Raw genomic sequence first — 15,105 nt, forward strand, 5'->3', positions numbered from 1 at the left:
TTTTTAATGCATTTAAATTGTGAAAATGAGAAATGAGAAAAAAGGAGCAGGTCAACTAGATATATACATATTTTGGTAAAAATGTGTGATCGTGTGCAATTAAGAGCTATTATAGACAGAGATGGGCAGTGTTGGAATTTAAAAATATAATCTGAAATCTTATCTGCTATTATATTTTTTCTGGATAAGAGAGGCCCAACTCTTAGTACAGTTTGTGCCGACAGGACTGACAGGAAATTACATGCTTTTGCAGCTAGAATGAAGTGAAAGTGAAACCAACTAGGCTGTTTGATTGAAACTTAAAGTGTGGTATGATGTAGAGAGCAAGTATATAAATGACTAGGCTTCCTGTTTTGTGCTTCAGACCTGAGCTTGTGTGTCCGTGTGTTCAGGTCTCCATATCCAGGATATGTTAATTAAAGATCCTTTTTAAAGTAAAAGGACCACTTTTGAGCCGTGTCTTTCTTGGCCCTAAGAATTCAAAGAACCGGAATTAACAGCAGTAATGTGTTACTGTAATCCGATTACTTTTTTCAAGTAATGAGTAATATAAGGGATTACTATCGCAAAAAAAGTAAATAGATTACTGTTACTTTCCAGTAAGCATGCCGCTTTACTGCGTTACTAAACCGTGATTTTGTTTGTGAGAGTGTCTCATGACAATGACATAAGCACGTGCGACACCTGTGGCAGCAACAGACTTGTGTAGATCAACAATGGATAGTATGGAGTGCAGGACAGAGTACGACTATGCAGCATTTAAAGCTTGGACGTACTTACATTACTTTAGTCGGTAAAAAGTGACTAAAATATGAGCATCCGCTGTACACTCTGCGTGGGAAGAAAATGTCTTTCTACAGCGAAAAATTTAACTTGAAATCTGAGCAAGCACCTAGCACGCTGCCACAGGAATGTGAAATTCACAGAGAAACCCCCGGATACCCCCACTGACATGACTACTGTGGCACCGGGCAAACCTCCACCCGCCCCACTCCTGCTTAACAGGTGAAGATAGATTTAAGAACGACAGGACTTAGTGTCTCTGAGTCTTTGATTCTATTTATTTTTTGCTGTGTTTTACTTGCATCTATTTGAAAGAGTGAGTGTAAACACAAAAAATAATTTTTTTTTTATATGTGGGAATATGCAGAAAATAGGTTTAAATGTTAAACAAATTTCTTCAAGTCAAAGACTGTTGAATATAATTTCATTTTTGCTTAATGCAATGTGCATAAAATTAAAAGATTAAAACTGATAAAACAAGTTTTTAAAAGATTCAATTTTATTTGATGGATTATGCAGAAAAAGTAGAATTGGGCTGAAAGGTCTGTTGCGTTATTATTTATTCAGGTTGTGTATCATGGATTACTTTTATGGAGTATTAATCAGTAATTAGTTACTAATTACTTTTTTCAAGTAACTTGACTAACACTGGTAATAGATCTCATCAAGGAATTACAAATCATCCACCAGTTCTTCAGAGCTCATAAGAACAAAGAAGGATTGAACGTCTACCTGAATTTCTTAGTGAGAACAGTTTCGTGAGCATAATAATAACCCCTTAACTTCACTTCTCTTTCCACAAACATTTTTATGCATGCGGGTAAATAACAAATTTTAGGGTTTACTACACATTACATTGCAGCACAGAGGATTACTAGAGTCTGCTTTAGTCTTTATTTGGCTTTTCTGCGACCTCTAGTGACCTTTTTGGTCTTTTAGAACTCTTTCAACAGAAGGCCATAGGGACGAATGGCACGCGCCACCATCTTTTCCTCTTCTTCTTTTGATACTCTATCATTGATGGGAACCAGCCAGTACTTATCATTGTGGTGTTTCTCTCTGTATCTGGGGTTGATCCGATTCTGCAGAATCACTTTGTACGTCTTGCCGTTTTTTTTGGACTTGAAATCTTTACAGTATTTGAGGGCCACTTCGATGTCAGGTGTAGAATAAACCCCTCTACCATAGACGTCACGGTGACCTGGCTGTTAAATAAAGTGAGAGGAATTAGAAATTAATTTAGAGATTTAGATAATTTAGAGAATGTTACAGTTTATTTACTTTGACCTGAATAAGATAAACTTTAAGTCATTTTTAACCATTTTATTTATTTATTTAGTTAAAGATGTACAATAACTAACAGTAAATCACGTTTCTATTCTATAGCATAGGGAATGAGCACATCACAGTCTTTGTTAACACGTATTGTGTTTTTCTGTTATGTTTTGCAAATCTTCTACTGAAGATGAAATCTATTGAAATTTCAGTAGATACTGATCAGGGGCTGAGGGAAAGAGAAGCAGAGAAAGACCGACAAACAACAAGAGGACAAAAACACAGACAGACAGAAGATAAACATTCATGAAATATTTTAAGATATTGTGTCAAATAACTATACAGCAATTGGAGTGGAAATGAAATGCTCATTGCATCATGGGAAGTCATCATGGAGATGATGGAGACACAGACCTCCTGACAGAGGAGGCTTACTAGGCATGTAATTCCAAAGTATTGCCATATTAAAGCATCGTATCATATTTTCACTGGTTAAAATACTGCAGTACCAGAGATGATGTAATCAAACCTTGAAACGTCCTTTGATGATGTCACAAGCAGAGTCATAAGATGTCCCATGGTAGGACACAGGCCACTCCCCTGACACTGACCGAGTGCGATAGCCTGCTGTGCCGAGCCATTCATTTCCATCATACTTATCCAGGACCTGTGATCAAATGTTTTCATGCAAGAAAATCTGTTATGATGTTATAACAGATGATAGCTTCATAGAGTTACGTAAGCTGAGGGGCACAACTCATAGCAGAACACAGTCAAAAAAAAAACAACAACAAAAAAACTATCGCTTTTGATAGGTTAAAGAGCCAAAAGTTATCTCTTTATCTGTAGTTATTTCTGTATCTGTTTGTTTGTTTTGTATCTAGAGGCTGGAATGGATGGGGCAGTGGGACATAAGAGCAGAGGATGCTATCTAGAGGGCGCAGCTCGAGTACGAAGACACAGTCTGTCGGTCTGAGGTCATCAAAACTGCTTTTGTTTGTTTCAGACAGTCCATAGATTATCTTTGCAAAAGTTAAACACGTGTTTTACACACAAATTTTAAAAAGTCAAATAAAAGTAAAAGTAAAATTATTATTGTCATTATTCTGATTTCCCGTGAAATATAATATAAATTCTTTTGACAATCTATTGAAGTCACAGCCCTCCTTCCACTGTATCTACCAAGAGAAAAAAGTCTGCATTTTATTTGTTCATCACAGCCTCTAGTTGAAAGTTTCTAATAAAGCCAGCAACAGAAAACAAAACCAACTCTATATTTTGATATCAATGTCATTGTAATGCTTCTAAATGATCTATTAATAACATTGTGAACCATCTTTTGATTTTATTCTACTATATATTTCATATACTATATACTTCATTTCATTATACACTTCTTTTTTTATAAGTAACTTTTACGGTGGTATCATTGAATTCATAATGCGTCTTTTTCAGTGAGTATCAGTATCATCCAGTGCTTGATAGTGTTTAAGGACCAGTTATAGCAGTTTAAATGCTGAACATGAATAACATGGCTGCTTCAAAGGGATACTTACCTTGATAGCAAAACGCTGCCAACCATAGGGACGCCAGTACTCTTCGTCACCTCTGTAAAAGGTGTTTGTGTCTTTCATTCCAGTAAAGTCGTAGTGAAATCTGGGGTCAAAGAATTCTTCCTCGTTGATGATGAAACGCCTTCCATTTCTTTCCTCTATTTCAAATTTTGATACATGTTTATTTGCTGGAAAACCTTTAATACCTATATTCCCGGGCAATCCAGAAGACACGTGCCCATCAATCCTCATCAAGCTGCTTTGTGACACCGAGCTGTAAGCATAAAGTTCCAAAGCAGATCAGCTGTCTTTTCATGTCATCGACTTAAATATATTTTAAATCAGATTATTCATGGCTTATAGGTCATGCTGTTTTACAAAAGTTAATGAGTTATGTCTCGGAAGTCTGAACAATCTGAAATTTTAGCTGTTGAAAATGAAAATGGTGGATTTTAATTGGACTTTTTTTACACTATATAAAGTGAAATGCAGGTAAAAATGAGCACACATATTTTTCTATCCTGTTGTGAAACGATTAAACTTCTTTGGGTTTTCGAAACTACAACCTGACTTTGAGTCTCGGCACAGTCACAGTTTTACTAGTGTCATCTAAATTATTTTTGAAACATTTTTTGCATCAGTAATTCTATTCTAAAGCCTAACCCTTTTAAAAACCTACAATCCTGTTTCAGTAATGACATTTAAAGTAGTTGTTATCAGAGGTTTAGTATAACATTTACCAGGTTTGATCTCCATCCACAACTGTAGAAATGAGCTGCGTAATAGGCAGCTGCGTAGCAGGAGCTGTGAAAAACAAATTTTTGAAAGCTTCGAGAAGACCAGAAACGATGCCAACTTCTCCTTGTTTTTGTTGAACAGAAGTTATCTTAGCATTGCAGATCACCCCCAGTGCTTCAAGTACGATGTCGTTGTCAATCATCTTGGCGATGTTGTCTTGATGTTGCAGTGCTTTGCTTTGATGTAAAGAACAAAAGCTTGTATCTTGTACTTTCACTTCTGGTACATAGCAAACAGCTATGTGTATGTGTATGGAGTCATCTCTGTTGCTGAAGAGGAAGTGTTTCTAAACTCTGTCTGAGTCACATTTCTTTATACCATTATTTATTTCTTCTTATATGCCCTGTGAAAGTTAAACTTCAAAAAAATCTATTTTCTTTAAATAAAAACAGGTTTCCACATAAACATTTATACTTTGGTCTGACTTATACTTTCATTTCTATCCACTCATGCAATTTCTTATCTATTGGCAGGGGTACTGGAGCCTCTCCCAGCACTTACTTGCTGGGTGTTACAAAGTCTCTCTCCTCCACCCTACATTTGTATTTTTAAGATAAGTAATGTATCAAAAATGAAAAAAGCCATCGTGTCACGTCTAGCGTGGCAGACGTGTGGAGTTGTAGATAAGGACCCAAGATGCTGCTTGTGATGAGAGTGAACTTTATTTAGTAAGGAGGATGACATACAAACAGAAACGGCATGGCGAGAAGAAACTTAAACTGGAACAGCTAACAAAACAAACCGAAAAACCAAACCCAGAGATGAAGAGAGACACGGAGGGAGATACGCAGGAAGATGGAGGGGAACAACACAGATGAACCAGCAACGAGGACGAGGGAACACACACTATAAATAAATACACACACCAGTAATCAGGGGATGGGAAACAGGAGGGAAACACACCTGGGAGACATAACAGCTGACGAGGCAGGGGAAACATAAACAGAACACACTGACATCAGACAGAGACTTTCAAAGTAAAACAGGAAACACACCGACTGAAAACACCTACATCGGCACATGAAACGTGAAACAGAAGAGTACAAAAACCCAAGATAACCAAAACCACAGAATAATAATAAACTAAACATAAACACGGAGTCACACATAGACCATGACACATAGAGTCAATGAAGTTAAAGATGTGTTACACAAAACAGTTTCAAACCATAAAGTTATTACTCACATTACAAATTTTATAGAGAGATTGTAATGGAAATGTTACTGTTTGCAAGGCTGGGGGAAATGTGCAGTCGCTGAGGTTTGCTTGTAACAAAAGCTGAGAAATGCAGGGGAGGCAATTAAAACTGAAACCACAATCACTGTATGGTGCAGCTGGTGACATGGAAGATGAGGATAAAGCAAACTGCATCACAAGTGCTGAAGTCATCACTCTTGCACTGTGTGCGATGCTGCGGTTGGTCGTGATTAAATGTTGCATAAAGTGGCAGGAACAAATACAGCGTTTCTATCAGCTCAGCAAACATCAGCAAACATATAAACTGTTTGTATGTTGGCCACACAGTCTGCTGCTGGCTAAAAGCCTACTGGTGTGTTTCATTTCACAAGGAAAAGACTGTGAGATAGCTTCACTCAGAGAGGGGGAAAGGTGTAAGAAGAAAGACAAGAATGGGAGAAGTGTCCATTGGCATTTGGTAAACTGCATTAAATATCTTTTAATAGAGGATTAAATAGAAAAAGTCAATAGAGATAAAAACAAACATGAGTCTATGGAGCCATTCACTTAGGTAGGTCAACTTAAAACAGAGAAGGGAAGAACTGGATTTTCCATCAGATGTGCAAAAGGATTTAACGTCCAAAACCATTTTGTGAGCATAATATTCCTAAACTTAATTTTATGCACATATGTACATTAAATTGTAGCAGAGAGTATTTTTAATGGATTACTAGAGTCCACTTTAGTCTTTTCTTCCAACCTCTAGTTACCTTTCTTAGTCTTTCTAACACTTTGAGCAGAAAGTCATAAGGACAAATAGCCCGTTCCACCATCTTTTCCTGTTCTTCTTCTGGTAATCTAGGATTGATGCAAAACAACCAGTTTGTTTACTTTGACCTGGTTAAGATTAACTTTAGCTCATCTTTATTTTTATTCTATAGCACAGAAAATGACCACATCACAGTCTTTTAACAGATTTTGTGGGTTCTTTTGTCATGTTTTGCAAATTTTCTGTTAAAGATGTAATCCACTGACAAAAAAACCCACGAGTCTGGTTTGGGTTGTTGACAGCAGAACAGTACATGTCTGACTGCACTGTGCCATGTGTAAAGTTTGGTTAAGGGGGGGATTATAGTGTGAGCCCTTAGTTCCAGTGAAAGGAACTGTAAATGCTTCAGTTTACCAAGACATTTTAGGCAATTTCATGCCCCCAACTGTGTGGGAACAGTTTGGGGATGGTTCCTTTCTGTTCCAACATGACTGCGCACCAGTTTTTCAAAGCAAGCTCTATAATGACATGGGTCTGGGTGCAGTTTCCCCCTCTAGGGGCAAAGGTACCTAGACCTGGGGCATAGAGTACGTTTGGGGAGTGTGATTGTGTGTACAGTGTCTATTTATCTCTGTCTTCACGTTGGGTGAGTGCTGAGTATTTGCATATGAGAGCATGAGGGTGGGAATGGATGTTTGTATCTGTGTGTGCCTGTTTGTCTGTGTCTATATGTCAGGTTGGGTATCAGACGTCACTTCTCTAGGGACATCTCAGGCCCCCCAAGGTATGGAGGCCTATCTCCCCCCACCACTCCCCCTGCCAGTGGCTGACGCCGTCAGACATCGGTGCATTGGTGGTTCTTGGTGTCTGGCGCTCTGGATTCTGCTCCGCAGCTGCTGGGTGACCCTTCATCTGGGGCTCTCCTCAGCTCTTTCCGAGAGAGTGGCACGGTTGCCCCGCAGTTGGTTTTCGTTGGACTCTTGCACTCTGGGGGTCTCTGGATGTCTAGAGCCTGGATCTCCTCCATACCTGCCTCATGCCCTGGGGGGCGGGGCTATGGCTCCCCACACCCTCTAGCAGATTGTTACATGAAGCGCGCTCATGCTCACAGGTGTACACACGGGTGCTCACAGACACAAACTACAGGGTGGGCCATTTATATGGATACACCATAATAAAATGGGAATGGTTGGTTTCCTCCCCGCAGATGGCTCAGACGAGCCGGGCAAAACCACGTCCGGCAAGTGAGGCTGACGCGGCTGCTCCGGGGTGGCCGTTGTCTGTCCATTATTTTCCGAGCTTGCGCCGCCTCCCGGGCTTCATGCAAATTGGCCAATAAGTCCAAACATCCTCTGACCTGGCGGAGATAGGGATTTCTGACCACTTATAAAATGTGTTCAATGTGCTGCCCATTGTGTTGGATTGTCAATGCAACCCTCTTCTCCCACTCTTCACACACTGATAGCAACACCGCAGGAGAAATGCCAGCACAGGCATCCAGTATCCGTAGTTTCAGGTGCTGCACATCTCGTATTTTCACACCATAGACAATTGCCTTCAGATGACCCCAAAGATAAAAGTCTAAGGGGGTCAGATCGGGAGACCTTGGGGGGTATTCAGCTGGCCAACGACACCCAATCCACTTTCCAGGAAACTGTTCATCTAGGAATGCTCGGACCTGGCACCCATAATGTGGTGGTGCACCATCTTGCTGGAAAAACTCAGGGAACGTGCCAGCTTCAGTGCATAAAGAGGGAAACACATCATCATGTAGCAATTTCAAATATCCAGTGGCCTTGAGGTTTCCATACAACTATCGTTGTACCCCATATACCACACCAAACCATCACTTTTGTTGTTCCAACAGTCTTGGAGGGATCCACCCAATGTGGGTTAGTGTCAGCGGTGGTTTTGTTTGTTAACTTCACCATTCACATAAAAGTTTGCCTCATCACTGAACAAAATCTTCTGCGTGAACTGAGGGTCCTGTTCCAATTTTTGTTTTGCCCATTCTGCAAATTCTGTGCACCGATCTGGGTCATCCTCGTTGAGATGCTGCAGTAGCTGGAGTTTGTAAGGGTGCCATTTGTGAGTAGCTAATATCCGCCAAAGGGACGTTCGACTAATGCCTCTCTCCAGTGACATGCGGCGAGTGCTACGCTGTGGGCTCTTGCTGAATGAAGCTAGGACAGCCACTGATGTTTCTTCATTAATAACAGTTTTCTTGCGTCCACATTTTGGCAAATCCAACACTGAACAAGTTTCACGAAACTTAGCAAGCAGTTTGCTAACTGTAGCATGGGAGATGGGTGGTCTCGTAGGGTGTCTTGCATTGAAATCTGCTGCAATGACCCGGTTACTGCGTTCACCAGATATCAACACAATTTCGATCCGCTCCTCACATGTTAACCTCTTCGACATGTCAATGGCTGTGAACAAAGAGAAACTTGTAAATAACTCATGAAAGAATAAAGTTACGTTGAAACCAAGCACACCATTGTTTTTCTTGTGACATTACCAATAAGTTTGATGTGTCACATGGCCCTCTTCCTATTGGAAAAACAAAAGTTGTATCCAAGATGGCCGACTTCTAAATGGCCACCATGGTCACCACCCATCTTGAGGAGTTTGCCCCCTCACATATACTAATGTGCCAGAAAACAGGACTTTAATATCACCAACCATTCCCATGTTATTACGGTGTATCCATATAAATGGTCCTCCCTGTACACCTCTTTTGGCTGCTACCTCAAAGCACACTGTGCGCTGTTGATCCTACGTGCTGCACAATAATATTCAATATTTAGTATTTACTGTTATATTCACATAGGTTATCGTGATGATCTTGTTTATTATATTGCTCTCTTTTTTTCTTGTTTTCTCTTTTTTTTCTCTCAACAGGTGATCCAGGTGATTGATCAGTGATTCCTGAGATTAGGGACAAAACAGGTTTCAATTTTCTAAAATATATTTTTTGATTTTTCAAAAACATATTTGCATATAATTGTTACACAAAGTTTTTGCTGGAGAAGTGCAAGGTTTTTATCAACACCGTCAGACACAAAGAAATGCAAAAATTTATATTTTAAATTAAGTTGTTTCAGCTATTTTGACTATTAGCAGCTTCTCTGTTCAATCGTTTATGCACATATGTTTTCAAAGTAATTATACGACATTTAAAAGTAAGATTGTTTTGGCTTTTTATTATTAGAGTTACAGTCATACATATTTTCAGAAGCTTGTATTTAATCTCTATAAGAAACATTCATATTTAGCAGCATGCAAATTACAAATTTATTGAGAAAATTACATATTTTTATTGGAAGATCATGAGGAGGAAACTATATGGTTCTCCAAAAGAGAAAAATAAACCAAAACTCCATATTATGGAGTTGACAAGGTGCTGACGGTGGTGACGCAAATCTGACGGTGGTGACGCACTAGTAGAAAACAAGATATTATTTCTTTCAAAATGACCATTTAACCTTAACACCTTATGTAATATCACAAGACACATCATAACAATTCTGTTTTTGCACATGTCAAGTTCTACATCTTAATAGTTCACCAGCAAGTAGCTGCCTACTACTCCTTGATTCCTAAAGTTCTCTGTGGTTGTGTGTTTAGACCCTGCTGGACTTTCTCTCCTTTTGTCTCTGTGCTTTCTTCCAAAACCTTCTCTTCTGCCTTTTTTCTCTTTCTTTCAGATCACTGGTGTTCTTTATTTTTCCCTCTTTCACTCTATTTCTCCATCCTTCCCTTTATGAGAAACTCTTTCTTCAACTCAGGCGGGCTGTTAATTTTTCTCTCCTTCTTTTTCGATCATTCCTGTTCCTTCTCTTTCGTTCCTCTACTGACAGGTTCCCCTTTGCTATTTTAGCCTGAAATGTACCATTTTGTAATTACTATAATTTTTCTGAACCTTATGCTTTTTCACAGATTAAGGATGAATATTCACAACACAATTATGCTATAAGCAATAGAAATGCTATCCAGCCATTAAGTCTGATGTCATTAGCCATTTCCAGGTCCAAACTCCGCTGCAGATCCCAAAGTCAAAGGAACTCTGCGGCATCACTAAGAGTTACAAACTGTCTAAATTCTTTCATCTTTAATAAAATGATCAGTGTGGCTCTACCAGGTGTAACATCCAGGCATCCATGAAAACAGAATATATGAAATTTAACAGAGTTAAAGTTAGATTGCTTGTTTCCACCTAAACATACCAGCTCTGCTACCACTTCCAACATAAATGAAGACAGAAAACTAAACAGCAGTGACTTCTGTAGAGTTACTGAAGTTGGGCTAGCTGGTATATAGTGATGTGCTACGTGATCGCTAGCGACACAGCTATGTTAGCATAATATTTTCCTACAGGATTAATAATGTATACATAAACAATGAGATTCAAGATAAGGCAAATTTGATAATATTTGTGTCATGGTCCAGAGTCTGTGACTCTGTGTTTATGTTTTAGTTTATTATTATTCTGTGGTTTTGTTTATTCTGGGTTTCTTGTACGCTCCTTTTTCACGTTTCATGTTCCTATGTTCTGTGTCCCCCAGTCAGTGTTAAGTTTGTGTGTTGTGTCATTACGTGTATGTGTTTCCTGTTTTATTGTGAAGGTCTGCGTCTTATGTGAGTGTTTTCAGTTTGCCTCCCTGGTCTCCTCACGTTAATCACTCCCAGCTGTGTCCCCCACCTGTGTGTGATCTCCCTGTGTTTCTCTGAGTGTATTTTAGTCGTGTCTTCTGTCGTAGTAGCTGCTGGTTCGTCTGTGTTGTTCCCCTCCATTTTTCTGTGTAATCTCCCCGCATCTCTGTTTCACGTCTCAAGGTTTCAGGTTTGTTTTTGCTTAGTTTTTCCCAGTTTAGGTTACTCTTAGGTTTTGGTTTTCGTCCACTTCGCTCCTGTTTGTTTCACCTTTTGTTAATAAAGCTCGCTCACAACTACACAGTCTGCATCTTGGCTGCGTTAATAATTCACACACGGCTTGCCCCGGCAACCTGTGACAATTTGACACATCTGTAAAGCAGAAATATCAGTAAAATACACAGGAAGTAATATGACTGAAATATTAATAAAAATAACTTAATATAATTGATTAATAGGACACTTTTGTGGCATTTGTCAATACCATTAGAAAAAGGGTCAGCACCGTCAGACAAAAATCCTGATGGTGTTGACATCTGATGGTGTTGACAAAATACCCTACTTTATCTCATAATTACATGTTTTTCTGACAGAAGCCATCTTGTTTTTCATCAGTTGCTTATGGCCTCTACAATCTACCTAAATTAAGCTCTTTTTACAAAAGGTTTTTTGGATTACATCGACTTTGGTGTTGACGCACTGTGGTTGTGACACAGTTTTATCAGAAAGGTGTGCAATAAATGAAATAATAAATAAAAAAAATTATCACAGCAGTGACCTCATGGCATGTGTATCAAACAGGAAGTGGTAAAGGGGTCCTCAGAGATTCCTGATTTCTTTGTACTTTTAAAAAAAATCCGATGGTGTTGACAAAAACTCTGGACACAGGTATTGACTTAAATACTTAGTGACGAGAGCCATGATGTTTAATTTTACATTACTTTTAATTTTTTTCTGTATTTTAATATTATCACACCTGCTTCAGGACAATGGATTTTTAAGGTACTGGTAATGTACTGTACCATTTAAAATAAATATATATGTATAAAAAATGCAAAATCATGCTTTTGTTGTAAAAACATTGCCTTGGTTTGTCTTTTAGGCAGTTGGATTAACACTTGTATTCATATTTTTAACCACAAAATTGGGTTTTATCTGCCGGACATGTTTTGTCCCTTATCTCAAGAATCAGTGTGATATATATATATATATATATATATATATATATTGTAATGTAATGGCATCCTTCTTGGCCTTCAGACAACAATTCTGATGGCAAAAGAACCAAACGGGACAGGCAAAAAAAAAAAAAAATTCTAAGCAGTGCCTCTGGTTCACCTTACAGCATTTGAATCACCTGCTCATTTAACATTTTCTGGTTTTCTAGGTGGCACTGTTGGTCCCTTTTCAATTAAGCAGAAGACAAATCACACTGAAAGTGTTGGATTGTAAATTTTAAAGCCAATATGATAACCTTATCCCACCAACGATGTGGAGATCCAGTTTTTTTAAAGATCCAATTAAATCAGTTCACTCAAAAAGATCCCCGGGAAAACAGTAGAATTCTTGGAACAGAGTTTAATACACAGAATCATATGAACAGCAAGATAGTTCATACACAGAACAGCAAGAAAACCCATAGCAAAGCAAACAAAGCAAACCCCGGAGTGTAGAGCCTTAAGCACAGACAGCAGAGCCACACAGAGACAGAGAAGAGCCCCGGTGGCCCCTCCGACCCATCTCTTATAGGCGGTGCCGGGGAGTAACTGAATACAGGTACCGGCGTTACGCATTTAAAATACAAAATATGAGTAACTGTATTCCTTTACAGTTAACACTTAAATATGTGATAATTAGAATAAAGTTACTTTCTTGAAATTAATGGATTACACAGTGGTCATTTTCTGCTTCATATGTTAGGCTATCCCCTCTCTATCCCCTCTCTATCCCCTCTCTAACTTTGGTAATTTCACGCATTGCTGGAAACCCAAACAAAATAAGAGGCTCTAATGTAGGCATCCTATTAATGTTGGTGGCGTCAGTTGCACAATGGACCCGGAGCCAGCACAACAGATCCAGCAGTCCACGGGCAGGAATGCATTTCTTACTTGGAAATTCCGACACCACTTCACATTTAAAGAAAGGGATGGGCGAAATCTGACTGTTCAATCCAGACTCTGTTTGCCAGCAACCAAGCTGCTCTCAGCTTCTAAAGACTCCACCTCCAACCTAAACAAACATCTGGAAGTAAGTTCTTTTTTTAAAAAAAAAATAACTGCCTACTGCAGCTACCTTGTTTTAGTTGTGGTAGCTACCTGGGTTATGTACCACTTCAGTATCTTCGATGTACTGTTGCTGTGTGATTTATTACTATTACTGAGGGCTACGTTACAACCTGCTAGCTGCAAATAATCATGCGCAGTTCTCAAAGCAGACAGAAAGAAAACATATTACTGATACAGAAATAGTTTTCTATACAAGATCACTGTAATTCATGTAATTTATAGGGCTTTGGAGCGTGATGTCACGCGGGTGGGCGTGGAAAGGATTTTGGCCTGATGCGGCATTTTCCGGGTCCAAACAAAGCAAGAAAGGCAGAGGCGTCACGGTGTAATTATTTTACGTGCAGTTGTTTTTTTTGCCCAGCGCGTGCTCCTGACGCAGGGAAAACCAATTCTGCAGGGGAGACCTACCTTGGTACTTGTGCAGGTGAAGCCAAAGGGAAGATATGCTTCACCATATTTTCTAGTCTTTGGCATAGAATGAAGTTGCTTCATCTCCTGCTTTGCGTTTGTGTGGGCGCCCTGTGCTAGCAGTGTCCAAGTGTTTTTTGTTTTTTTTTTCCCTTTCATACCACGCCCCCCCCCTGCAATGGCTCTGTGCCCCCCCTAGGGGGCGGGCCCCACACTTTGGGAAGCTCTGGATTAACCCTTTGCTTTGCTTTATCACAATAGGTCACAAAACGGTCAAAATTTGCACATTAATGCTAATTGTTAAATCGTACAACAAGCAGTATGCATCAACAGGTGCTCAACTATATAAGTTAAATGCTTAACATGGTGATTCTCATATATAAAAACATTCCAGTGTAGATTTATAATGTATGTGTGTATATGTGATTATATAGCGTTGTCATGATCCTTAAGGGAGAGCTAGTTACTGGAGCTGGAGAGTGAATTGTTCAGGAGGACTCTCCCTGGCATTAACCTCCCTATTACTGTACCACCTCAATAAACTATGGTGAGGGCAAAATGTCTTGTGCTTAAGAATCTATGCAAACATTACAGTATATATATAATAATAATGGATTGGATTTATATAGCGCTTTTCAAGGCACCCAAAGCGCTTTACAATGCCACTATTCATTCACGCTTGAATTCATACACTGGTAGAGGCAAGCTACGGTTGTAGCCACAGCTGCCCTGGGGCAGACTGACAGAAGCAAGGTTGCCATATCGCGCCATCGGCCCTTCTGGCCAACACCAGTAGGCTAAAGTGTCTTGCCCAAGGGCACAACGACCAGGACAGAGAGCCCGGGGATTGAACCGGCGACCTTCCGGTTACAGATGCGCGTCCCAACCCCCTGAGCCACGATCGCCCCTATATATCTATCTGTTCAGTCCAGCTAGATATATAGTGTATATAGGTATACATGTCATCCGAAAATCCACAACAAAAGACCTTCAGAAAATCTAACACTTTGAAAGCAAAATATAAATGAGGGGTGGCCCAGGACTTTTGCACAGTACAGTAGTTGTGTACTATAGAAATAACAAGATAGAATACCTCCCACCACTTGGCACACTAATTGTGTTTTTCTTGACAGATGTTTGCCTAGATACCTAAACGTTCCTGTTGTCTCCCATCACTGGTTATCACATGCAGTTGGATTCTTCCGCATCCTCCAACAAGTGTTTCAACTGGCCCTTTATGCACTTTAATGATTTCCTGACAACTTATTCTGCTGATGGACTAATTCTAATCATCATTTCCAAAATTAATTGAATTGCAACCAACTGGACATCGCATGGAAGGAGGCACATTTTTTTATAACAAAATTGCTGATCTGGTTGATGATATATAATCATTTACAGTTT

At 39.4% G+C, this 15,105-nt stretch overlaps 1 protein-coding gene across 1 annotated transcript; it reads right to left on the reverse strand.

Moving 5' to 3' along the window:
• Nucleotides 1-1,519: 1,519 nt before the first annotated feature.
• LOC120727795 lies at nucleotides 1,520-5,355 on the reverse strand. The gene is made up of 4 exons (XM_040022311.1): nucleotides 4,352-5,355; nucleotides 3,615-3,885; nucleotides 2,588-2,725; nucleotides 1,520-1,988 (listed from the first exon to the last, which is right to left on the reverse strand). Exons 1-4 carry the CDS (start codon nucleotides 4,549-4,551, stop codon nucleotides 1,719-1,721), a joined length of 879 nt encoding a protein of 292 aa, XP_039878245.1. The 5' UTR covers nucleotides 4,552-5,355; the 3' UTR covers nucleotides 1,520-1,718.
• Between the last annotated feature and the right edge of the window lie 9,750 nt (nucleotides 5,356-15,105).

Source organism: Simochromis diagramma, unplaced genomic scaffold (assembly GCF_900408965.1).
Source record: "Simochromis diagramma unplaced genomic scaffold, fSimDia1.1 OVJJ01000205.1, whole genome shotgun sequence".
NCBI lineage: Eukaryota > Metazoa > Chordata > Actinopteri > Cichliformes > Cichlidae > Simochromis > Simochromis diagramma.